We start from the raw sequence: 26,869 nt of genomic DNA, 5'->3' as shown, positions 1-26,869 counted from the left end.
GCTACATCCCTGGGTCTGTGACTGCCAGAATGGCAGTCTCAGTGCTAAAGCCCGGCCGGAAGCCGGATTGCGATATGTCCAAGATGTTATTGACCTCCAAATAATCGCTCGGTTGTTGATTTATATGGGCTTCCAGTATTTTCCCTAACAGAGGGAGCAATGATAACGGTCTATAGTTATTCAGGACTGTGTGATCTGCCGTTAGTTTTTTTAGAATAGGGCGGACATGGGCTTCCTTCCACGCCATTGGGATAAAGCCGTTGGCAATAGAAGAGATAAAAATCTCCTGAATTGGAGGGGCACAACTCGTTGTTATCAGAGCCATGGTGTTTGGAGGGCATATATCCGTATTGGATCCTGATTTAGATGCTTAAAGATGGCGTATTACGTCTTCCAGTGAAATAGGGTCAAAAAATGATTAAGAAGATTCCTGGATGTTGGCACTGAAGCATCAGGACAGCCAATCAATTCATCGGGGGAAGCGCTCTTGTTGTGAAAATTCTCATATATTAGAGAGATTTTGTTCTGGAAGTAAGATGCTAATGCCTCACAGAGCTCCTGCGTGTCTACGGGTAGTTGTTTACATGCTTGAGGAGAAGCAAAACCCTTAACAATGTCGAACAGTGCCTTAGAAGAATTTCCTGCCTGTTCTATTTGCAGTTGAATGAATTCACATATAGCAACTTTGATATTGTGATGGTAATATGCTAAGGCCGCTTTATAGCTCAGTTTATCCCCCTCCTCTTTAGATTGTCTCCATGGTTTTACAAGAGGATTTTTCGATTTTTAAGGCCCCTGAATACCATGGAGCTGATTTCTGTTGGGGGCCTGGCTTCTTATTACATTCAGGAATAATCATTTCCAGAGTCTGCATCATGGCCAGATTAAAACTGGTCAATAGAGCGTCAGTATCCTGAGGCTTTAGATCATCGGCAGCCTTTTCAAGGGGCGAGAACTTTTCTTTAAATGCCTCCAGGGTAAGCTTCTGCCATGATCTACCTCTTTGTGATTTTAGCAGTATGGGCGACTGTCTATTGAGAGACTTAGTTTCCCAAGAGCGGGTGAAAGAGATCAAATAATGGTCTGTCCATGTCAAGGGGTGCGAGGAGAGGAACTGTAATTGTTCCATGTTTCAGAACTACAGGTTCAAAGTATGACCCGCCGTATGAGTAGGGCCACGTACATGTTGGAACAGTCCCATATCAGATAGGTCAGTGGTCAACTGAGAGACTTCCAGGTCATGTGAGGCTTCTCCATGATAATTGAAGTCACCCAATAGAATAAAGCTACTAGAAGCCAAAACCTGAGTAGCTATGAATTCTGTCAAATAATTGACGAAATTCAATTTTGGACCAGGTGGCCGATATAGAAGGGCACCGTCCCAAGTTTCAGTAGGTGACATGGAGACCCTAAAGATGCCCATTTCCACCTTGTCATTCCTGATCGTGGATATCCATTGAACCTTTAGGTCATCTTTAAAGACTATTGCGATCCCAACTCCTAATTTTCTCTCTCGGTCCAAGTGAATAAACTTATACTCCTCAGGGATCGCTATATTCATCACCGGGGCATTATGGGGAGTTAACCAAGTTTCTGTTAAGAAACATATGTCTGGGGAGTGAGTGGACAACATGTACCAAATTTGAATAGCATGCTTCACTAAAGATCGGACATTACATAAAATATAGCTAGGCCCGTTATGGGGTGTCCCACCGTGTGTATCAATACCTGCCTTCCTGATTCCACACTGGGCCTTGCAGGCATGGCAGCCTACAGGTCCTTCCAGTACAGTTGGTAATGTAGTGGGGCAGATGAGTGTCATATCTTGGTTATTCAAGGCCACCGTGCCAATCTCACGAAGAGTATCACTCGTGTAAGTTAACATACCTGTAAACTGAAGATTTTTGGTTGACTTGGCAGCATTTCCCACCTCCCGGCTCGGCCCGGCATGGACGGGCGCAGATGGGCTTGCCTTAGGCGCGTCCGCTGAACGACCGAGAAGGTGGCGCCATTTTATGCCCAATGTCAGGTGGTGCAAGAAGAGAGAGACTAGCCCGCTAACTACGTTTCCCCTAAGATGGCGCCTACTGTTAGTGCTGGGAAGATTTCCACCGTCTCTCCGCAGCTCCTAATTGGCTGTGGAGCGAAGTATGACAGGGAACAGGTAATACAATGAGCAGTGAAGTTAAAAATAAAACAACTAAGGAAATTAAAATCTCGTGTCTAGATTCCCAGCTTTCCGCCTCAGGAATCGTCTAGTGTGCACGCGATGAGTCTGGCTGTGCTTTTATGCCCAATGTCAGGTGGTGCAGGAAGAGAGAGACTAGCCCGCTAACTATGCTTCCCCTAAGATGGCGCCTACTGTTAGCGCTGGGAAGATTTCCACCGTCTCTCCGCAGCTCCTAATTGGCTGTGGAGCGAAGTATGACAAGTAACAGGTAATACAATGAGCAGTGAAGTTAAAAAAAAACTAAGGAAATTAAAATCTCGTGTCTAGATTCCCGGCTTTCCGCCTCAGGAATCGTCTAGTACCAACAAATAATTTTCCTGGACACGCGAATTTACATAAAAGAAAACCAAATCCAAACCACCTTGCACAGAAAAATAACTGCCACCAATGCAACATTGGAAGCCACCAGCTTTCATCAGCCTTCACGTATCTCCAGCATCCCATATGGAGAGTTCCTTCGCATTCGAAGAATCTGCAGCAAAGACACAGAATTGCAAAAACACAGCACAATTACAAAAACAAGATTTAAGAATCGTAAATACAACCCAGGAAATGTAGAAAAGTGCTGGACAAGAGCAAATGAAAAATCCCGAGAAGAATGTCTCAAGCGTTCAAGTAAAGATGAAAAAGAAAAACTTGAACCAATAAGATTGATTACTGATTACTCACAAAATAGTAAAGAAATAGCTCATATTTTAAGAAAAAATTGGAAAATCTTACATCTGGACGATACAGTGAGCAAAATAGTGGGTAAACACCCAGCGATAACCTATAGAAGGGCGAAAAACCTGAAAGACCACTTGATCCATAGCCACTGCAAGATAATGAAAAAGGAAGACAATTGGCTGAAAATAACAGGTTTCCACAAATGCCACGCATGTAAAATGTGCCAAATTGCAAAAAAAACAAAGGAAATCCAACTGCCAAACAACAAAAGATGGGAGATACGCCAATTGATCACATGTAAAATGCAATACACAATCTACGTGATTGAATGTCCCTGCCCACTGCTGTACGTGGGAAGTACAATATGCAAGCTTAAAAAACGCATAATGGAACACATGAGAGCAACAATTCACAAAGACAGAGTAAATGCTGTTGCGAAACATATGGGGCAGTATCACGATGGAGATTGGAAGCAATTGAAATTCTACGGAATTGAAACAATACCAAGGAATACTCGAGGAAACAGAGAGAAGCTTTTGCAGCAAAAAGAGTCCTGACACATTCTAAACCTGAGAGCTTTAAGTCCGCACGGCCTAAATCAATCAGATGAGTTATATATTCACTTATGAAATAACATCAAAAACGTTTGGAAAACTGGAGAAAAGCAACAAAAGAAAACAGATACAAAAAATTGAAGAAAAGAAAAAAAGAAAAAGATAAATTATCAAAAAATTAGGAAAACACTTGTATATATATACGAAAAAAACACACCCAAAAAAACAAAAAAAAAGAAAACAATTAAATAATTTATGATGGAGAAGAGAGACAAAAAAACACAAGTATGAAATGTTTCATCCTTGCAAATCCCCCTGGAGGGAACGTGATCGAACTCCAACAAGAACAAAAGAGGGAAAAAGAACTACATTGAAAACCCACTGAAGGGTATTCAAAATATCAATTAATTGGAAATTAAAAGATCGGACATAGTGTTAAACAACTGCCTCTCTACAGACATTTAAAAAAATGAAATATTTTAAAAAAACTTGAATGTAAAAAAAAATTATTGTATAAGGATTAGAAGTTTTGTTTTTGTATTTGTTTACTTTGGCAGTGTTTTTTTTTATAAAACTACAGCATCCATAATGCACTCTACCACCTAATATCAGGAAACAGGAAGTGATGTAATGCACATCTTTGAATGCTTTTAAACAATGACAAAAAAATTTATAGAGTTGATCGTGAGCAAGATGCCAGCAGCATCGAAACGCGTAGATCACTCGCTTTTATCCTGAAAAGATCCTGAATAAATAACTTGCTGTGGAAAGCTGAAAGGAGTGCGCCCCATTTCTTTCATAACAGAAGGAGTGTTTTGGAATATATATATATATGTGTGCGTGTGTGTGTGCATATATATATATATATGAGAAGCAGTTGCAGCCCATAAGTGGTGTCGGCGCTCTGTTATTAGCAAGGTGCGTATCTTCTACGACTGGGCTGGTCGTTAAAATATTGCTCAAGGTTCCCCCCAGGGAAATGAAAACGCACTCTCTCGTCGCGTTAAGTGTACAGCGGTTTATTCTTCAACCAAAACCCAACGCGTTTAGCTTCTTGCAAAGCTGGTTCACGGGAACAAGCTTTGCAAGAAGCGAAACGCGTTGGGTTTTGGTTGAAGAATAAACCACTGCACACTTAACGAAACGAGAGAGTGCGTTTTCATTTCCCTGGGGGGAACCTTGATATATATATATATATATATATATATATATATATATATATATATATATATATATATATATATATATATATTTTTTTTTTTTTTTCACACAATGTGGTCTTTATACAGGATCGCTCCACAGCCGATTTTTTGAACAAAGGACGCCGCACACAGCAACTTCTTTTCACTGATTTATTACAGTGCCCAGTCTAACACCAACACGTTTCAGCCTGACGGCCTTGCTCACGGTAAGTGTCACTACATTCTTGCAACTGTTTTATACTCCTTTTTTGATTTCTACTATTCCCATAGACTTCTGGGATATGTAGTCCATATTAACATACAAGAGTACACTTTTTGTTAGACATAGTTCGCAATTCATATTATGGGATATTCTTATTGCAGTGCATTTCATAAAGAACCCAGTGTGTATAAGGTCAGACATTTTGGCATGCATTTCAAAAACACTTTGTATATCGATGTTATTGGAAACATATACCTTTGTCATGTTTACAAAATTTCAAAACATTTTTTATATATACATATGTGTATATGAGAGCCACTCATTACACCTTTGTGTCCCTGTTGGTATCTCGCATTATGGTATAGTACCCATATCAAATTGCCTGTACCTAACATCAGCATGCCAATTGTCTTTTGTCTCTTATGAAGGCAGAAATTTTTTGGGGCCTCCTTATCTCTGCTTGTTACTCCAAATGCACATAGAGCTCCTCGTCGAAGTTCATGCCACCAGGTATTTTAGTTCTTAGTCTTATAATGTACTTTGATTCCAACTGTCGGAGTTTCTTTTTCCGATCTCCCATCCTTTCGTGTTCTTCCACGGAGTCTATTGCAAAATACGACATTTTTCTCCAGTCTCCTCCTTGGCAACTTAACAGGTGTTTCGCTGTGGCATAGGCCAAATCTTTATTTTTGACTGCCCTGATGTGTTCCAGGATCCGTTTTTTCAAGTTACAGATTGTACTTCCTATGTATAGTATTCCACAATTGCACTGGATGGCGTACACCACAAATTGCGTTGAGCATGTGATCTTTTTCCGGATTTCAATCAGTCTTCCCTCTGGATCTCTTATGTTTTTCTTATTTATGCCAATTTTGCATGCTTTGCAAACTTGGCATTTAGTAAAGCCGTTTTGTTGTTTCTCCAGCCAATTTGGATTTTTGCTCTTTTGTTGTTTTCTTTGGTTGAAGTGGCTTTGAACTATGGTGTCTTTTATTGATGGCACTTTCTTGAAAGTGATCTGGGGATTCGTCCCCATTAACTTAGCCATATCTGCGTCTTGTTTGAGGATAGGCCAGAATTTTTGTACTGCCTGACGTATCTTGTGAGACTCCTTACTATATGTTAGTATCAGTCTTGGAATCTGTTGAGTTTTTTCCACAGCATTTTGTTTCCTAACTCTGTTTATTAAAATTTCTGTGCGTGATATTCTCTCAATCTTATTTGTACATTTTTTTAGGACACGTTCTGAGTATCCTCTTCCTCTTAGTCTTTTTGTGCTTTCAATAATTTCCTTTTTCATATTCCTGTCCTCTGAGCAGTTTCGTTTCATCCTCACGAATTCCCCATATGGGATATTTTGTATCACTGATTGGGGATGAAAACTGAAAATATATATATATATATATATATATATATATATATATATATATATATATATATATATATATATATATATATATATATATATATATATATATATATATATATATATATATATATATAAACATATGTATACGAGATGTAGGTTTATGTAAAAATATGCCCACATGGGCAACATTATTAGTTGGAAACTTTTTATACTGTTGGACAATCAACTACTCAAAATCCCACTTGGGCATGATCCGGGTTTAGGTAAATCATATGCCCACAGGGGCAATATTACAACCGGTCAACCCAATATCTTTGGAAAAGGGCGGTAATAAGCACGATTGTAAGGAAATGTTATTATACGACAGTCGTTGTTGGTATTTTTGCATCAAAATGGGGTGCAAGGTTATCTTTCACGGTAGTTTGTATATTATGACGTTGTGATTATTGGGTTTCCAGGCAACAATGATTGAACCAATGACATAGAAGTTTCATCGTAACAACCAATCAAAAAGAAGGATTGTTACAGTGGTATGCTTCTAGATCATTTATAACTATAAGCGATAAATTTGAAACAATATGCACACTAATGACCATTATGAATTATATATGATTGTCCGCGCACTAATGACCATTATGAATTATATATGATTGTCCGCGCATGATAATGTAATTTTGTTTATAATTCACATTTAAATATGGGACTTAAATTGACATCAGGAGAATGTTGCTGCATTATAAGTACGTGTCTTTTCAACCTTCAGAACAATTTTTGGTTGTAATAAGTAATTATATTATTGAAACCAATTATCTGTCCTATTTATGAACATGTTACAAGATGTCTGCCACATTTCCGTGATGGAAACCACGTGCACTAGGGTGTTGGGTTTTAAAAATGGCTGTCAGCACCACGAGCGTGACCAAGCCGTAATGGCGAAACGCGTCGTGGAGATTTGTTCATCTGCCAAATAAATCCTTTAACTGAAACTCTGGGTGTCCTGTTTTCTTCGGAAATTTGAAGATTTGTGGAGCGAATAAGGAAGCCTGCTGGTGGCTACAACAGGACCGCCCGGGACAGCGTTACTCTTTTACCAGCACTGGTGGAGATATATATATATATATATATATATATATATATATATATATATATATATATATATATATATATATATATATATATATATATATATATTTCTAGGTAAACAAATAAAGCGATCACTCGGAGGTTGATTTTAATCCAGGTTACATGTTTCGCTTGCAAAACGAAACGCGTAACCTGGATTAAAATCACATATAGAACGTGATTAATAAAGGTTTATGTGACTCTTACATTAATGTGATAGGATAATTTAACATAAATGTGTCCCATTGTGAGGTTATTGAATTTGAATGTGTAAACTTATGTTTAAGCATTTGTAGGTGTAAAGAGGATTTATTTCAAGCAGGTGTATTTAGAATTATATCTTCATAATAATTTACAATTTATACAGGTATTAAAGAGCTCTATTTATTGTGTGTGTAGTGTAGAAATGTGCATATTCTATAACCCTGTGCACTACTAAAGTTGGCTAGAGTGGGCCTCGAGAAACAGTTTGGTCCATGCTCAAGTTTAGAGTTTAAAATGTAATTTGCATTTAACCTTCCGTGTAGAATGTATGTACTAGTATTTTTTTTCCCACTGTAGGTATGGAGAGAGACAGCCTCATTATTTAGCATAGGATGTTTTTTTTTCTTTAGACTGCAAGGAGAAGTGCAGTAACGAGCAAGGAGGCGAGTTCTCTTGGGGGAGGAGAGGAATGACCAAGGACGAGCGAAGTTGCAACTTATCGATGTGGGAAAGGTGGTCGAAGTATCCAGTTGTACTTGCACTATGGAAATTCAACAGCAAAGATCATGTGGGATTGTCTACTCTGATTGCAACTGATATTGTATAATGAATGAAGTGAGTTGCAGGAGAGTTATCTTAGATTTTCAGAGGGAGCAGACGTATGCTTCTACTTCTGTGGCTTTCTGCTATTTGACCCATGGTTGGAGCATATTCTACTGAAGAGTCCAACAGCTGACACCTTTCTGATTTTACCCTTATCGAATGCTTCTTAGCTTAGGGTTGCACTTTTACAGTATTGTAGGGAGAGGTAGCTTGTTCATGTTTACTTTGGATAATGTTCAGATGTAATGTAAAACTCAATTAGTTTTCCTGATCGTCTGTATCATCATCATAGAGTTATATGTCTGTTTTGCACCATATAGAGTAAATCTCTTTAGGAGATTTGTTTTTATCTTGGTCTTTCTGTTTTTTAAATGATTTTGTTCAGATTGGTCTACATTGATTTGTTTCTAAATGTATAATTAAACCCTATCAAACTCAGATTAAGTTGTTGTGTGGATTATTATGAGGCCACACGGAGGGCACTGAAATGAGATGTTAACAAGTAATGTTTTTCTCCATTTACGACTTGTGCTGCTCAAGCATTCTTACGAAGATATTGTTGAGTTATATCAAATAAAAGCGTTTTTCATCCATCCCAAAATAGTAAGTTTCTCTGTGATCATGTTCCTCTATAAAAACATACAAGTTTGTAGCAATCATGCATTCGGAAGTTATTAGTCAGGAAGCACTTAAGGCAGACGGAGATGTTACACATTACCGTCTAAAATAGGAAAAACTGCGCAATCAGATCGTGAAAAATCAATATTTTTTCATAGTTAAGAAGCTTGTGTTCCTAGAAACATAGGGTTGCCTCATGCTTATCTAAATCAGGATCACTTTCAAAGGTTTGTAAAAAACAAGTGATTTAATAAATAGTAGACCAATGATGAAAAACAATTGAAATTACAGAAAATACGTCTTAGAAAAATAGGATGTAATAAATGTACAATTGTTTTAAAATGTATTGAATTGGAAACAAATCGTTTTGAAATATATAGACACACATACATTTTAAAAATAAATATGGACTGTATATACACTGTACAGGTTTCAACTATATAGCATTTGCTTCTCTTTCTCTCATATAGCATTGCTTAATTATTTACAACAAAGAGGCTAACTTGATACAATGTGCAGAATTTACATCATTATTAAATGGTTTTGAAATCCAGGATTACTAATGAGATTCCAAATTTCTACAACAAGATGTAAACACCAAGGTTCCTTTGCACAGTTCATGTTTCCCTCTCTTACTTTCACAAATATAATGTTCGGAAATCCCTGAGTTGAAGCTCAGCCTTGATGGATTTGACTGAGGTTAGTAAAATCACAAGAAATCTTCAAAGCATCCACTGGCTTCAAATACATAACAACTTTTAACATAGCCATAATGTACAGATAAACGTAAACAGTAATTCCAAGCATACAAGAGACAGTACTAAAGTGGCCAGCTCTACTGTGCCTCTGTGTATTCACTGAGCTGGCTATACGTATGTCCACACTCTTTACATCCCAATCTAGGAGCAATTACTCCTGGGCCTTTATCTGGTTCTCAGTGAGTGAATTCTCAGAAGTGTTGGTGAATTCTGTTCACATAATGGTTCATGAACCCCTCTTTGACCAGAAGCTCACATCTGTTTAATTCTGTTCTCCAGCTCGAGAAGCTCCCGCTCTATTTCATATGGGAGGTCAGCATTGACTTGTTCTTCAAAGTATTTCTTGATGTCTTCCACCTCCTCTTCCCAGAAGTCCCTGGACAAGTGGAAAAGCTCTGCAATGTTGACATCTTTGAGACCTTTTAAGTTGAAGTCTTTGGTTGTAGGCACATAACCGATGGCAGTGCGCTCAGCACACTCCTCGCCGTTGATCCTTCGGAACATCCACTCCAGAACGCGGGAGTTCTCACCATAGCCGGGCCAGAGGAAGTTACTCTGTGTGTCTTTGCGGAACCAGTTGACGTGGAAGATTTTGGGCAGTTTGGCAGCAGGGAAGTGCTCCATGCTCAGCCAGTGGGCGAGGTAGCGGCCGAAGTTGTAACCAAAGAAAGGTCTCATGGCGAAAGGATCGTGCATGATGATTTTACCTGAAAATACAGGGTAATAGGAACATGTCAATCTTATTTTATATTATTTTAGATATTCATAATGGTCGCACATTTGTTTACATTCAGAGAGGTAGGTTTTACAATGAAGTATATCGGAGGTAAGCTTGCATATGGGGAAACCAAGACATTGAGGTCATTGTCAGTGTGACTGTGAGCATAAGAGGCCTGAGGGAGAGTCTGTAACATGTCAGGCTATCAGTCTTAAAGAGAAGCTTTTATAGGGAGGAGAAAATTAATATTTTCAGGCTGAGAAGAGGCAGAAAGAAATGTTCACGTCAGTCGATCATTTGAATGTCGGGGTAGTTTCTGGCGCACAGGTGTCACAGTAGTGCATTTTATAGGGCACACCTGAAGTTTGACTCACCTTTGTGCTCTGCGGCTGCTGTTGACTCAGATCTCATGGCCGCCCCCACAAATACTCCATGCTGCCAGTTCAGTGCTTCATAGACCAAAGGAACTCCTGAAAATCAGAGGAAGGTGTGTTCAGACAAGATTCCTACAATATCTCTATCATGTGCATTTTGTACATAGAACTTAAAGACTTCAACGGCTCAGTGCTATGTCTATACAAGGACATGTCTTTTAATAAAAGATTGTTTCGTCTGGCCCTATCTAGAGCCAACAGGGCTTCAAAAAAGCTTTGGGATGCTGTTATCAGTGAAAAAATGTTGGTAATGGGATACAGTTTATGGATGTGAGAGGTGGTTTAAATGGAAATATAGAGGTGCTGGTAGTCTGTATTCAGAGCACGTATTTGTTCCTGAGAATTGCCGGTATTTTCTCATTAAATGTATTGCGGCAGTGCTGAGGAGTCAAATTAAAGAAGTGCCGGTATGCTGTCCATTTAAAGCACTGGATGTAAGAGAGAGATGTGGTCTTAACATCGTGTAAACCACAGTGGTCTCCAGGTCTCTTGACAATGGGAGATAAATTGATTAGGATTTTAGGCAGAGGGGTTGTTATTCATAATAGGAATACCAGTGCTTATTTAGGGATCTTTACCATTTGTCTCTTTTCAGGTTGCTGATAACAGGCGGTAATTAGTTGCAAACTTAAAGTAACTCATTTAAGTGACCACAGAAGAATGAAAGATTGAGTGAACCCAGGATAGTTCGTACCTTGGACCTTCAGGATACACACAGATTTCTACAATGGACGCGTTGGTCCACTGAGCGAGTTTTGCTACGATTCAGATGGATCAATAATCTCTGATCCTTGAACAAGGGTGTCATAAATGATGTGAAAAATCACTGTTTGAGTTTGAAAGACTGAGACCCAGGTAGGGAAAAGGTTACCCTGAAAAATCCAATGTAAAAATGTGAGGATCTAACTGTGTGTAGGTTAGATGAGAAAATGAGAGGTTAAAAAGAACACAGACACTCAAATACCTAAGGATATGCATACTGTAGAAGAGATTAGCATATTTCAATGGAGATTCACTATTAGAACACAGAGGCATTAGAGACTAGTTGTCACAAGAGTAATGTGAAGTAGATACTGACAGAAAGAGTAGGAAATGCACAAATCTCCCTTTACAGAAAACATGATTAGAGCAAGGTCAGAAAACAGAAAAACATGCTTAGAACAGTTACCAAAGAGTGATCATAGTGGAAGAGCAAAGACACAAAATAGAGCTGAACCCCCATTAATCACAATTCTCCAATAACTAATGGATTATATTATTTGCACTTGTACTAAAATGATTACTTCCAGTTACTTCTCTTTAAAGTGACATTTTTGCTGAGTACAAATATTTAACAGAATCTTTCACTAGTATTATTATTGGTGATTTCGTATCCATGCAAATTAAGTGCAATCCACCAACAGTTATTTTATACAACATGCCCCAAAAGTTTCTTTTTTAGTTATCTGACTAAACAGAGATCAAATAAACAGCTATTGAACTGAAGGTGTGCAGTATGTCTTCTATTCAGAGTGTTTTAGAATATTCACCTTTGGGTCTCCGTCCTCCAAAAATGATGCCCTCGATGGGCACGCCCTCAGGGGATTCCCATGCCGGATCAATGATGGGGCACTGGCTGGCAGGAGTGCAGAAACGAGAATTGGGATGGGCACACGGCTCATCTAGAATGAAAGAAAATATGAGAAGACGTGATCAGACACCAAGTCTACACAATAGAGTTGGAATGTGTTACATGCATACTATAGAGTATTCTCCTCCTTACCACTGTCCTGAGTCCATTCCTTGTTCTTCCATGAGGTCAGAGTCACTCCCGATTCCTCTGTCTTCTCGATGCCCTCCCAGTAGATGCCTCCATCACTGGTCTCCCCAACATTGGTGAAGATTGTGTTCTTCTCGATGGTCTTCATGGCGTTCGGGTTTGTCATTTCTGACGTTCCAGGAGCAACACCAAAAAATCCATTCTCAGGATTAATAGCCCTGAGGTTACCTGCAACAGAGCAAAGCAGTTGATTAGAAAGGAACGGAAGACGTGCGTAGAATGTAGCACACCATTCAAATTACACGTTCATAAAGGTCATCTGTAGCCCTACAATAAGCAGGTTACCTTGTTCATCAAACTTCATCCAGGCAATATCATCTCCCACACACTCAACTTTCCAGCCAGGCAAAGTTGGGTTCATCATGGCCAAGTTGGTTTTCCCACATGCACTTGGGAAGGCGGCTGCAAAATACTTCTTCTCGCCATCTGGGTTTGTGATGCCCAATATCTGAGGAAAAAAAGAGTTGGTTGCTTACTACTTAATATAGCATCAATCATTGTACAAAATGGGGAACGCTGCTTTGATCTATAATTCTGTTCATTGAACAAAACAAAGTTTTTCACATGTCTGCAGGAGAGCAAAATATTTGGTGCAATATATTTGCGTTATTTCTTTTCCAAGAGATAGTTTTAGATGATTCTAACCACTGAGGTGTGTGGTCTAGATTTTTGTGGGCAAGAGGTTTTATGATAAGGTCGATAATTAGTGGATCTGGGATCTTTATCAATTCATTTGCGTGATATTATACAAGAAACGCTGCTGTAGACCTGGTGCCACATCCACCTGTCCTCTATCTATTGGATTCTACTTCAATCATAATCTATTTCCTGCATTTCCATTCATAGGACCTCCGACCTCAATTTTACCACCGCCAACTATCCCTGGTTTCCAGATTTCCCACCCTCCACTCCCTTGTTGGTCTCTTTAGTCTTCTGTATCTAGACTACTACTGCCTGCATGAGTAGTAGAGGAATGCTGTGTCTTTAGCATTTTAAGAGAGTCCACCCTCAGTTACACTCAAGACCATAGGAAGAGAATATGCTACTAAATTTGAACTTCGCATCACACAGCTGTAACAAGTTCAACTCTCACCTAAAAACTGTTAGGTGTAGACCTGGTTCCAGGTCCAACGTTTTGTAAGATTTACTGTGGGCAAATCCATCTATGTCTAGAACAACCATGCATGCATTAAGGTGATCTCCACAATATAGGAAGGCAAACTGACCATGCACCAGATCATCTCTGCGGTGCATCAGGCACTTCTGAACTAACCACAGACCAAAGCCTCATAAACACATCTGAGGCGTTGGAGCACGTCTAGCTGAGACTCTGCGCACCACCAAGCAAGGGTCAGCTGGTGTAATCAGTCTTCATGCAGTTTGAATGCACGTTCATCTCACCCAGTACACAAAGGTGGATGTTCAACTGCGGTGAGTACGCAAACTACTCTGCACATGGTCTCCACTGATAGCCCTACATAGGCCGCATTGTTGTATTCCATTCTGTCGAAGGTCGTTTTTAAATTAATTTACAGTGTTTCATGCATCTTCCTTTTAAGGCGGTATGATCCAAGCTGGTCCTACTGTTTCCTTCTCAAAGTATGTTCAGGTTTTAAATCCACCCATCCTTCAGCTCCCTCCTGGTCCAATATCAATCTGCGTTAGTACTTTATCCATGAGAAGTGTTTACCACTTTTACTGATTTTACACCTGATAAGTATTTCATCAGCTTCAACTATTGGTTCTGATGACCTCTTTCCTTCAGTGTGAAAATATTTAAGTTCTCCCGCTTTTCCTGTAAAGCTTTAAGTATGCACTTATAAGAAGGTTGATGGGAGTTCCCATCTGCCTTATTACACGTGCATTAGGATGCAGTGCACTTGTAATAAGGTGAATAGTATATCCGTCATCTTTGTGATGGAGTAACCATCCACCAAAGTCTAAATAAGGCCCTTAGATGTTGTTGGTGTTTTGAGTCTACAGAATATCCCTTTATCCCTCTCTTACCAGCATGTGCTCAGCCAGCCATCCCTCCTCCTTGGCAATCCTGCTGGCGATCCTCAGTGCGAAGCACTTTTTCCCCAACAGGGAGTTCCCTCCGTAGCCGCTGCCGAAGGACACGATCTCTCTGCGTTCAGGAACGTGCGCGATGAGCGTCATATCCGGGTTACAGGGCCAGTTGTTCACCAAGGGTTCTGTGGACACACAAGAAGATGCCTCACTAATGCGCCTGAACTCACTGGCCACATGTCATCTTAGGGATGGGTGTAAGGAAATGACCACACGAACACGTCACTAACATACTTTTCAGTGGTAGGGGGCAGCCGACCGAGTGGAGGCATTTTACAAACTCGCCGCTGCCCAGGGCTCTCAAGACGTCGGTGCCCATCCGGGTCATGATCCTCATGCTGGCCACGACGTACGGCGAGTCCGTCAGCTCAATCCCAATCTTGGACAGGGGCGACCCAATGGGACCCATGCTGAAAGGGATGACGTACATGGTGCGGCCTGTGGAACAAAACGGGTTCAAAATGAAGGACAAATATGTAAAACGTGTCATTAACAATTTACTCCCAATCAAAGAACTTCACAAATGAAAAATTCGCTAATCAATTTTCCGATTTAAAAGAAAGAAAAGTGATTCTGGTGACTGTCGCCGTTAGCATATCTCCCTGCATGATGCTGTCTTTTAACCCTCACCTTTCATGCATCCTGGAAACCGGGCCTTGAACGCCTTATCGAAGTCCCCCTCGGACATCCAGCGTCCGAGCTGGCTGGTTCCGGTCTTGGAGAGGGGCACGGTGTCCCTCTGCTCCTGAGTAACGATGACCGTCCTGCTCTCGATTCGGGCCACATCCCTGGGGTCGGTGAGGGCCAGCCAGCTGTGGAAAGAGAGGACGGACTGCGTCAGGACTCTTAGACAAATACCACATGGAAAATGTACTATGAAGAATGCCGTGGAGAATTGTGAATGAGTGTGAATCATAGGGTCAGCACACGTGCAGGGAATGTGCTCCACTGTTGACTGATTTGGATAAAGTAATGGAGTATATTTGGAAAAGCTTCAAACCCCCCACCAGATCTTAACATGAGCTCGAGGTTGCAGTAGGGACCCACCAGCGCTCATTGAAGACCAGCACTCATTTTTCATTAACAAACTTTGACCCAGAGCTAAATAAAACACAAAGTGGGGACAGGAGGACGGCAGTTACGGAAAAAACGAAGTCAGGGGCAAAAAGTGAGACAACGAGGCAATGAGTGTTGGGCGGTCGATTAAAAGGGTCATGAAGTGGGATCAAGACTGGGTATATTTGGTTCTGCCCATATCCCCCCCCACCCCCCATCCACCGAGAGCACCGGCGCTGGGGTCTGAACAAAACTTTCAGCCACTGCAGCTGTTCTTTTACAAATTAAGCACTGCCCCGGACCACCTCTTTCACTGCTGCTCCCCACTAGTTTCCTCCTGTATTTCAGAGTGGTGACGTGAAAATGATGTACATATCCGTGAAATAAGTCTTTAAAACTGCTAGGCTTGAAGGATTTGGGCATTATTATTCTAGGGTGATAACTAATATTCGCTTACGTCTCCAGGGCACTTTGAACAGGGATTCCCATAATATTACCTAATGTGTAATAAGGCAGCTACTAGCAGTAAATGAGCAGACTTCCCCATATTTACAAAAATGTCAAAGGTATGTGTGAGTGAGTGGGTTTATCAGTGAGGGAACGAGCCGGTCAGTAGATCTGTATGTAAAAGACATGTTACACTCTATGCTGCTACACATGTGGCACTGGAGGCACGACTACTAAAGAGAAGGCTTAATTAAGAGCGGGTCGTGATCTAAACAAGTGTTTACAGGACACAGAGCCCACCCTTCGCCGGCAGAGGGCGCCCTTCACTCACCAGTTCTCATACTTGGTCAGCCTCTTCACCATGCCGCTCTCCTCCATGAGCGCCAGGATCCTCTCGTTCTCCCCCTCGGACCCGTCACAGATGTGGATGCTCTCGGGCTGGCACACCCTGGCATTGCCCACCACAAAGGCCCTCACGTCTGGGCTAAGTCTGTTCAGGTCCCCCTGGACCATCCTGCTGGGGATCTTCAGCTCGGTCTGCAGCAGGGGCGCCATCTTAGGAGAGACCGAAGAGCGTCAGCATTGCACCAATTACTCATTTAAATCAAGGAAATGAGGGACAGATAGGAAAGACGGGAGATACCCCTTCCCCTCGGCTCCCAACTAGAGTTTTCTCGACTGATACTGTTAACGAGCAACCAACACCTGCCCTGTTTGGTAAATGCCGGCAACACCCTGCCAGGAGGATGGCGACCAAAGATGCTGAGCGCAGTATGTTTCGGGCACCACCACTAGCAGCACTTGCGTGGCACACACACACCACCTGGAGTGTCCTTGGGCAGTTTGTTGAATGTAAAGCATGGTGAAGTGTCCTTTCCATATTAACGGGACCAATCCCACTCATCTACAATCACAAAGAATCCCAAACTGGCCCTTCAGGGCCAGAAACACTTCTTGGTAAAGTTTAATGCGGGATTGAAGCGGAGAGAGAATGCAATAGTGCTTAATTTGAGACGGTGGTTGCAGTGGAGGGCCCCACTGGCACTCATTCTAGGGGTCTGGCAGTTATTTTTCCTAATTAGACTTTAGTCGAGAGCAAAGAGCGGGAAAAGCACAAAGGGGGGAAAGAAAGAAGAGAAAGACAGAAAAACAGTGACAGTTTTCTGCATAATTATGGATTTGACACAGAGCAAAACGCGGGGAAAGCCCGTGGGGGAGTAGAGAAAGACAGAAAAACAGTGACAGTTTACGGCATAACTATGGATTTTGCTGCATTTGCCACATAACCCATCTACTTCATAATCTGCAGATTTTAACAACAACAAAAAATGGTGTTTCTAGCTCATACGGATCAAAAGTTGCCAAAATCGTGGCGACCCGTGTTGACAATCAGTGGAAAGCCCTATGCAAAGATTCACTGGGCACCTTTTAAATGGCCTATTACTCTATTTGGATGTTAAACTGGTACTTTTACGTATATATAATATATATGTGTGTGTGCAGTAATACTATCGCAAAATGTACTGCACTGGGTGGCATAATGTGTCTTTTCTTTATGTATAATTTAGTCAACCTTGCCGCATAATTTGACCCCCCCCCCCCCCCTGTTGTATAATTCCTGGTTATAGCCTAATTTAACCGAAGGGCATAGAGAGAGAAACAAAGCGAAGGGCCGCATAGTTCAAAGGGGGGCGATAGGAAAGAGTTATAATATGAAGGGGAAAGGCAGGGGCCTGCATGAGCTCTGCGTGTAGTGCCTCTATTAGCTCGTTCGGTCCCTGCATGAACGAAGTGTCGTTCCTGCATAAGCCCCAGGTGGTCTCTGCATGAGCTCCGTGTGGTGTGTGCACGAGCGCCGCACACCTCTGCGTGACCGTTGTGGTATCCATGTATGAGCTCCGTGGTGTCCCTGCAGGAGACCCATGCGGTCCCTGCATAAGCTCCGCACAGTCCCTGCCTTAGCTCCGTGTGGTTCCTGCCGGTGCTGGTGAGGCCAGGGCCTGAGTGGATCGAGCGCACGTGCCGCACACACAGAGGTGCAGCTCCTCTGCACTCCCGATTGGACGAGGTATCTTACACATAACCTATATATGCATATACTTACAAATACTACAAATAGCTTATATAAGCACACATTTCAATTACTGACCCTAAATATCTTAAATATCGGTTAAAAATATGAAGGGCGCTTTTTAACATGTTATCCCGGGTTCCATTTTTTAACCCCATACAGTCGCGGAGAGCAGAAACCACAGGCCCCGACAGAGTAATTGTGAGTGAAACAAGGAATGAACAACGTGAAACTCCAAGAAGTCAGGGTGAGGAATCGGATATCCCGCAAGAACAGACGTACAAAGGACAGCGATGGGAAAATAGCGCAATATAAGAGATATTCTCATAATAATGAATGTGCGCTAATTAAGCTCCAGCGTGGCTCAGTCACAAGTAAAGCCACCTGGAACACCTCGGCGCCACTGCATCAGGTGCAGTGACACCGAGGCCCAGTGTCCTCAGGGGCCCATGAGCCCAGGTTATTGCTGTAATCTGCTAGTAATCGGGGGGGGGGGGGGGGGGGATTTTCCTTATTGCATGTAGTCTCAACGTCCCTCGCCGGACGTGTGAACTGGTGACTACTTTCGAGTTATGTACATATGTGCCCGACTGTCAACACATATTGCATTCAGGCCTCTGGATGAAGCATCTGAAAAGGTTTGGAGCTGAAGTGCACACGGGTGGAAAGATGTCTGTGAGCTCTCTCTTTAAGGGGCTTCGAACGAGGCCGATTTGTCCTGTAAATTCAGACGGATGCATCGGTGATGCTGGGAAAGAATGCACGACTACAGTTTCCCGTCGTGAATTTTTTCTGCCGGTGGTGAGACAGCTCAGCTGGCTGAGAGCCAATGCTGTGATATGCCTTTTTCAACAGGACTGACTCTTCCTTTCATCTGCCTGAGGTCGATAACTATCGTACCTATAAGATGTGATGTGAGAAGAGCTCTTGTATAAGAGACGGAAGCCCCCCCCCCCCCACCCCATTTGCCACACGCAGTTGACGACTCTATAAAAACTGATACCAGGCGAGTAGAATTGTTGCCAACAGTATAAAATAAGCCCTAAAATTATACACAGTCCTTCGAGCATCAAAATTCGAGAAAGGAAGAAAGCAAGAAAGAAGACAGTACTCTGCAGGTAACACAAAATCTAAATTAATAATAATGTGACAAAGTTACCATTGTATCCTGCTCAGCGCGAAATACATATCCGTGTGGAAAATACTCAGAACAAATACAAAGACCAAGGTGACTAATAGATTGACAATTAAAGAAAACAAGCACGCATTACATATTTTAAAGCATGATCTAAATTAAGTAATCTATTCTATCCGCTTCATGGTTTTACTTACTTTTTCTTTCTTGTAAAAATCAGCTCCGCTCTCTTTCTCAGTTCGTCGAATTTCCTCCGAGATCTTCGGGGTCTTCCTCGGTTCTTGGGGTCTTCTCTTCCTTTGCTCTTCAAGTCTTGTTGGCTAAAGATGCTCCTGGCCTCTATTAAATAGTCGTTGAGGGCACGTCAACCCCCCTCCCTCAAGTATAGGCCCGCCTCTGACGTCAGAGAGCGACGTCCAGCCACTTGGAACGCGGCCCATAACAAACAACTGTAGACTTAAGTACAAAGGGCCTCAAACTGTCTACGAAAAATAAGGCCCGCGGCGGCTAATCATTGATCAGATTAGTGGTCGTTGAGTTCCAGTGGTGTTTTTGTCCTGTTGACGGACTACCGGAGTGACGCTTTCATACGTTGTGTACTTGACCTTTAACCTACTCGGATTGTGATGCAGGAGATCTGCCTGTTTCTGGATTGCGGGTGAGGTGACAACAACAGCCCTGAATCAGGACGCTGCCAACAGCACGTAATGGCAGCGCGAGCGCGCATGCGCAACGAGGAGGCCCGTCAGGGGTGTGTTTGCTCACTTTGGACACGTTTTCTGGACGCGGCCGAAGTACAGTGTGGGACTGAAAGAAACAGAAAGGTACGCGGCCGAAGTACAGTGTGGGACTGAAAGAAACAGAAAGGTGCAATGTTAGCAGAATTAGGCGGTATATTCAGGCTCGAGGAGTAACTCGAGGGCCCCGTAGCAGCAGCGCACAGCAGACTCCACTAGGCATTTAATATGGAATAGTGTTGTGTACCCCCATTGGCAGGCCTCAACATTTCAACATGTGCAGCTGACATAGCTGCGAAGGTTTCAGATTGCTTATGTGTGACATTTTCATAAATTCAGTGTAATTTTGGATGACATTCGACTATGAGTGACACTTTCTCGCTAAAAATCAAGCAATGAAGATGAGAAAAAAAAATATCGGAAATTACGCCCATTGGAGCAACTAGAAACCCAAAGAAGATCTTTAAACTGCTTCAAAGCAACATAAATGGAAGGGCACTAATGGGAGTCTGTCCAGGCTTTCCACGTGGGACCTGGGACCTCTATTAGTTAATGCACTGAACCACAGAGCCAGAGAATTGAATCCTGGTCGGGGCAGTGGTGAATAGTGACTTGTGTTTGTTTAGTGCTACAAGGTCCCAGTCTTATGAGTGACATCCAACTGCCATATGTGTCACACTTTCTCATGAGTAAAACCAAGCAATGAATTGCACAGAAAGACAAAATATAAACAATTAGATCTTTTTGCGAAATGAGAAGTCTTAAAAGTATCTTAGCAACGGTCCCGCAGTCTCACAGAAAATGCCCGCATTGCACAACAGTAAGTGCTCTGTTGCTGGACTCACCATTGCTACCAGAAGTAAGTCCCCACTGCAGTGTCTGACTGAGGCAGAGAGCTTCTTTGCCCCATGTTTTTGGTAGGGGTGTGCGGAATTTGCGTAGTCGTGCTACACAAAGGTCTGTGAAACAGTAACAAATTTACGAGCACGTAGAGTTCCGCGAACACGCGGAATTGCTTGTTTCGCCCATTCGCAATGCTTTTTTCCTGTTTGTGAACGCTGTTTGCGTGCTCGGTGAAAAATATCTCACGGACCCGCCTTGTGAGCAAGCAAAAAATTCTACGAAGCTGCGGATCACGGAATTTTTACCCAAATTACCCAAATTCCATGAGCGGAACTGAATTTACCACCCAGGTCTAGTTTTTGGTCAGGAGACCAAGAGAGCTTGCTGGCAGTGCTCATGAAGTCTAGAAGTGGTTGCAGCTTGCTGTCGCAGCTTTGGTGCCCCAGCTTTGGTGCCCCACCCCAACCTCGCTCGGCTCACCCTTTGCTCTTCGACCCCTCATCCGCCCGCCCGGCTTCTAGGCTTCCAGCTCTCCTCCACAACAGATCAGGCAAGTGGGGTTGATCCTGGTGCTCTCAAGTTGGGGGCATACCTCTAAAGAGTGAATCGGGGGTAGCACAGAGCGGTACAGAGAGGGCACAGACAGCAGATAGGAACAGCTTTTTACAAAAAAAAACAAAAAAAACTCGCACCATATGCAACCCTCTGCGAAAACCCTGCACAGCACCGCATCATATAAGCAGTGCACAGCGAACAGTAGAAAGCAACAAAGTAACAAAGAGCAAGAAAGAATGAGGAATAACAAAGAACAATAAATAACATACTATAAAGAATAGTAAATAACAAAGAAAAGAGGGGTTAAGGGGGAAAGGAACATTGCCAACCCATCATTATTAAAGATATGTTTATTTAGACTATTGGCCTTTAAACAATTCAACAATTTATGTCCATTACTTTATAAAATATCTTATGAAACATTTTTTAAACGAAAATAACAGATGCATAATAAATGGTCACTTTCATCCAATACGTTATAAGAATCTGCCCATTTAAAATTCACATTCACATAAAATATCTAAAGCTAGTCCCTTAAAATACACAAACCCTCATAAATCCTAAAACTCTATCAACATTGTGCTGAGTGCTGTCATGAATCTCCCAATGGCACATGCTATAACTAAAAAGTGCATGTCAGTTAATAGTTCTGCAGCATTCCCACGGGTCATGGCCCATATTTCAGAAATATTGGGCGTAAACACCGTCTCCGCTGTTGTTTAATTTTTTTGCAGTCCAACAGAATTTGCAACTTATCACATTTTGTGTTAAAACCACAAGTACATTTTCCTCCTGTATGGATTATTTTTGCTTTTACCAAATCACTTGTCATACAGGGGTTGAGTCCAATTCTTACTTTCAACAATTCATTTCTTAGTAGCTGATTTGGTAAGATATCCACATACGGAAAACTCATTTTATTTAGCCATTAGTTTAACATAAAATGTACCCATATTTCCCCGCTTTAATAATGATAGTCACATTTGTAGGACAATTCTTTGCCCGCGTTTCAACTCTCTCTTGCAGATTCTGATTTGTAGGTTCTGTGGACACAACATTACTTTAATTTCTTTACAAGTGACACCCACTTTGATCCTAACACTTTTTGCCCATTTTAGTTCACTTTGCACAATGTTATTCTTGCACCACTGAGAAACTTCTGTACCTCTTCCCCACTCAATTTCCCCCAGAATCTTCTGAATGTTTTTGCAGCCAGTATATTCCAGGATATCATGCAATTTTCAAGTCTTATAAATACTTCAAGCACATCCCCTCCTTGCCATTCTACTTATTTTTGCCACTAATGTATAGCAGTTTGGTTCCAGATTGCAATTGCGGGGGGATTATTGTTACATAAGCTTTTAGGACTGGTCTGTAAGACATTTCTCCGAAGGCCTTGTTGAATTTTTTCAGGCCACTCACCGAGGTCACAGCCCTGGTCTTCAGTGCCTCTAAGTGTATTTTCCATTTCAAGGACATCTCAAACCAGACTCCAAGATACTTATATTTGTTAACTAATTCAAGTTTCTCTGAACCTAGGTGCCAATTAAATGTACTTTTAGCCTTACCAAAGCAAAGTAGTTTTTTCCATATTTACTGTTAGTTTTTTCTGTCTTCAGTAATCCTCGAATTTATCTAGTTTCCTTTGCAGGCCTATTTCTGTTTGGTCTAGAATCACGAGGTTGTCGCATGCAGAAGGCATGCCACATGTTTGCCATTCATTTTGGGACTAAATCCATTTGCAGCAGCTAAAGTCACTGGCAGATCGGCAACAAATAAGGAGAAGAGTAAGGGGGTTAATACACATCCCTGTCTCAACCTGTTATTTATTTTTATTTTATGTGTAAGAGTCCCCACAGTGTCCATGATGACCTGGGCGCAGTTGCTCCTATGTTGTTCCTGGATTAGCCTTAAGAGGTCTTTTGGGATGCCTTGTTTTTTTTCCATTGCCTCCCGTAGGCGATTTCCATCTACCGGATTAAAAGCTGCGTGGAAGGCTATAAAATAGCAAAATAGACCACCCCTCTGCTCAACAGACTTACATGCAATGGACCAGAGAGAAAAACAGTGGCCAATTGACAAGTGTCGTTCTTTAAATCCACTCTGTTCTGGTGGCACTATGCAATTAACATCAGCCCATTCCTTTACCATTCCCAAGATTATTTTTGCAACTATTTTTTGTATACTATTTTTTATATTTTCACTTTCAGATAGGAATATGATACAAGTCTGCATTGTAGGGGACGCGATATATCTCTCTACACATTTTTTACCATCCTTTTGAGAGTAGATGAGGATCTCCGGTCCTGAAGAAATGCTGTTGATCCTTTTGGACAATTGAGGGCATGAAACATGTTGACCACCTCCACCCTACACCTGCAGCAGGTATAATTTTCCATGCCAACCACGACTTTGACAGTGGGTTCTTTTTATTGGTAGCAGAGGAATCCATTGAATAAAATTGGTTTTGGATCCCCCTACCTATTTTTAAATCACACTTTTTGTTTCCCACCTCTAGTCACTACCCCAGACGCCTCCACACCACTCTTTAGCTTCACAGCAGCAATCAGAAAAGACCTCTGGCAAAGAGCCCCCTGTGAGGCCCGTTTGGCATTGCAACGCCAGCCCATAGAGGAGTTGCCCCATGATAAAGCATGACATCCTTTGGGGTGTGTGAGGGCCCTTGCTTCTTATTGGAGCTACTCAACTTTTAGTTTCCATTCTTTATCAGGAACACCTGCTTTCTAACCCTCCTTCCCCTCTCCCCCCTACTTCCGTTTGGGGCAGCAAAAAAGAGTAATAGCATGTACAAATGCAATTTTGCGAGTCTCTGACTCCCAAAATAGTATTTGTAACTCTCGCTATTAGGAAGGGGCGTCCTTTCCTAATAGCGAGTCAACATGCTATGTACTAGTGTTTTGCAACTATATTTGCGGCCACAAAACACTTGCTGTTTACCACCTACTTCAAGCACGTTGGAAAATATTTTTTAAGAGCAGGGTGGGGTCCCAGAGACCACTGCCTGCCCTTGAAAAAAATGAAACTGGAAAGTTTCATTTTTCTTTTTTAAATGCATACCGTTTTCCTTTAAGGAAAACAGGCTGCATTAAAAAAAAAAAACAGTTTTACTAAAAAAGCAGTCCCAGACATGGCGGTCTGCTGAGCCCAGCCGGCCACCAACCCTGGGAGGCCCTGTCATTCCCAATGGGCTCGCAAATTGCGAGAAGCTCATTAATATTCATGAGCCTCGCAATTTGCGACCCCATTGGGAATCGCAAACAGTGTAAAACACATTGTTGTATATGCAAAATAGTGCATCGCAAATTGCGAGGCCCAAATGACTCGCAATTTGTGATGCGCTATTTTGCAGGTCGTACATTTGGTCCAAAATGATTTGCATTGCTAATGCTTGTTTTAATGTATAACATGAATGCAAAAGTGAACCCTCACAAATTTTGTAAGCAGAGTTTGCTTTTGGTTTTATGTATAAAACAAGCAGTTTTTGTAAAATTACTAAATGACTTTGTAAAATAGTAAAACATAGCTGACAAGTGGCTTACTGTCAGCAGAACACCTTACGCCAATTCGGGCTTTGCAACGACAGCACTCTGCATGCCTGGTTTTTGTGTCCAAAAAAACAGTATTAAAAAGAAAACTAAAAGTCCCACAATGCAGGTGACTGCATCTTTGCAAAGGATGTGCCATTGCTCAGAATTATGTGCAGCTGCAGCACTTTTTCTTTAATAACGTTTGATCTAATGAAGCTAAAAAAAATATGTTATTTATTGGGGAAATCTTCAAATTATTGAGCATCTGGGGCATTATCTGTCATGTAAAGAATACATCCTTACGCAGAAAACCCAGCAGCCACAGATAACCATAATAACTGTGGGCATGATTAAATCTCAGTGCCAATTGTCATACTTCTGAAATGCAATATAACATGTTTTACATGACTTTCTCGTTTTTTGCTTGTGGGCAATCAAGGGTTAAACAGCCCAGCGGGTGAGAGGGCAGAGACAGTCTTTAAAATGCAGATGCTGGCATGTCACTGCTAAATGTCTAACATTAACAATTCTGGGATAAACAAATGTATGTGTTAAAAAGATATCTGCCAGAACAATGCGAACAGCAGCAGCAGCTAAAGTGCCTAAAGAGACAGGGAACTGGAAAAACAGTGCTGGTAGCCCCTTCCTGTGGCCACCCCTGGCCTAGAAGTTGGTGTTATTTGGGTGCCTGAAATGGGCCCTGCCTTTAACAAGTGCAGCAGACGCTGTAGGTGCTGAGTCTTGATGCCCGCCAGAGTGTACCCCCATGGTAATAAGGGGCAAGGGGATATTTATGGTAGTTATTTCCTATTAGAGCTCAGGATATGTTATGCTGACTATATTTATAGCACTTTATGGTGCCTGGAGGGCTCTTCTGAGCTCTGATGGGTGAGGGCTGGGCATGTGATAGATGAAAAGGAAAAGTGGGATATGAGACAGTGAGACAGTAAATGAGTGGACACAATAGGTGGAACAGGGATGTATGCTGGTACAACGCGTACCGTTACAACGCGTACTTTTATGACGCAGGTTTAACAACGCAAGTCGTTACAACAACTTGCGTTGGGGGGCGCTGGATAGTGAATAGTTTAATTTACTATTCCAACTCCAGTCCCCGTGGATAGTAGGGAAGGTGTTGGATAGTAAATTAAACTATCCTAGAGCGCCCTCCAGCGAAAGTTGTTGTATTGACTTTCGTTGTAAATCCTGCGTTGTAACGGTACTGCGTTGTAACGGTTCCGTTGTAAAGGATGTTTCCAGTGGAACAGGGATGGGCCTTTGTGAATGGAGTGGTCTACCCCCAGAGGTATTATCTCAGCAGATAGATAATAGTGCATAGGAGCAGCCTGCTTTACACATCTGACTGGCAGGTGAAAGTCGAATGCATAGCCCTGAGACGGTGATCAGACAACCTGCATTTGCCCGCATAGTAGCAGTTTTTCAAGTACTATCCTGTCGTCCTGACATTTTCTGCTAAAACAAAGACATGTACCTTTTTTTTTTTAGAGGATGCCTGGGGTGAACATGCATGTTAATCACAGTGTTGTGCAGGCTCAGCTCTCAACCAGCCTTCTCACCACTCCAGGGTCACAACTTAACTTAAATACTTAAATATATACAAGTGTGTGTCTGTCTCTCTAATCTGAAATTCATCTGAAAGATTGGTTCTTCTTCAGACCTATTGCCTTTAAAAAATAAGATGCATGCTCTGTGTCGGACTCTGCCCCAACTCTTCTGGACTAGGACCTGCACTATTAACCTCGCAGATGGGCAGCCCCATACGTGAATAAGTGTGTCCCACCACTAAAACCCTTTTGCTGCCCTTTGGGCCCAAGTGTGAAGGACTCTGGCCTAGTTTGTACGTATTTTCACTGTTGGTGGCCCAAAATGTAACTGACTCTAGCCTAG

The 26,869-nt window shown here is 41.9% G+C and overlaps 1 protein-coding gene and 1 long non-coding RNA gene across 2 annotated transcripts in view; one reads left to right on the top strand and one right to left on the bottom strand.

Annotated features, from left to right (window-relative positions):
* Positions 1-9,732: 9,732 nt before the first annotated feature.
* Positions 9,733-19,614, bottom strand: LOC147706058 (phosphoenolpyruvate carboxykinase, cytosolic [GTP]-like). Its single transcript, XM_086932505.1, has 10 exons — positions 19,476-19,614; positions 16,404-16,627; positions 15,200-15,381; positions 14,804-15,007; positions 14,507-14,694; positions 12,785-12,947; positions 12,443-12,667; positions 12,210-12,341; positions 10,621-10,716; positions 9,733-10,235 (listed from the first exon to the last, which is right to left on the bottom strand). Exons 2-10 carry the CDS (start codon positions 16,625-16,627, stop codon positions 9,781-9,783), a joined length of 1,869 nt encoding a protein of 622 aa, XP_086788631.1. The 5' UTR covers positions 19,476-19,614; the 3' UTR covers positions 9,733-9,780.
* LOC147706055 (uncharacterized) overlaps positions 14,311-26,869 on the top strand; it is a 100,532-nt gene continuing 87,973 nt past the window's right edge. Inside the window, exon 1 of the long non-coding RNA XR_015297614.1 lies at positions 14,311-14,389. This is a non-coding gene — a long non-coding RNA (uncharacterized LOC147706055). The remainder of the gene's footprint in view (positions 14,390-26,869) is intronic.

This window comes from Lissotriton vulgaris, chromosome 7 (assembly GCF_964263255.1).
Source record: "Lissotriton vulgaris chromosome 7, aLisVul1.2, whole genome shotgun sequence".
Classification (NCBI taxonomy): Eukaryota; Metazoa; Chordata; class Amphibia; order Caudata; family Salamandridae; genus Lissotriton; species Lissotriton vulgaris.
Note: the sequence above shows the minus strand (reverse complement) of the source record. Positions and strands in the feature narration are given on the sequence as shown.

Excerpts from the sequence above, each read along its gene's own strand:
- LOC147706058 (XM_086932505.1), bottom strand. The coding sequence starts at position 16,627 with ATGGCGCCCCTGCTGCAGACCGAGCTGAAGATCCCCAGCAGGATGGTC. Across the intron at positions 12,668-12,784 it reads GATGAAGTTTGATGAACAAG|GTAACCTCAGGGCTATTAAT; the intron begins GTAACCTGCTTA and ends GCTCTGTTGCAG. Across the intron at positions 10,236-10,620 it reads AGCAGCCGCAGAGCACAAAG|GTAAAATCATCATGCACGAT; the intron begins GTGAGTCAAACT and ends CTGTATTTTCAG.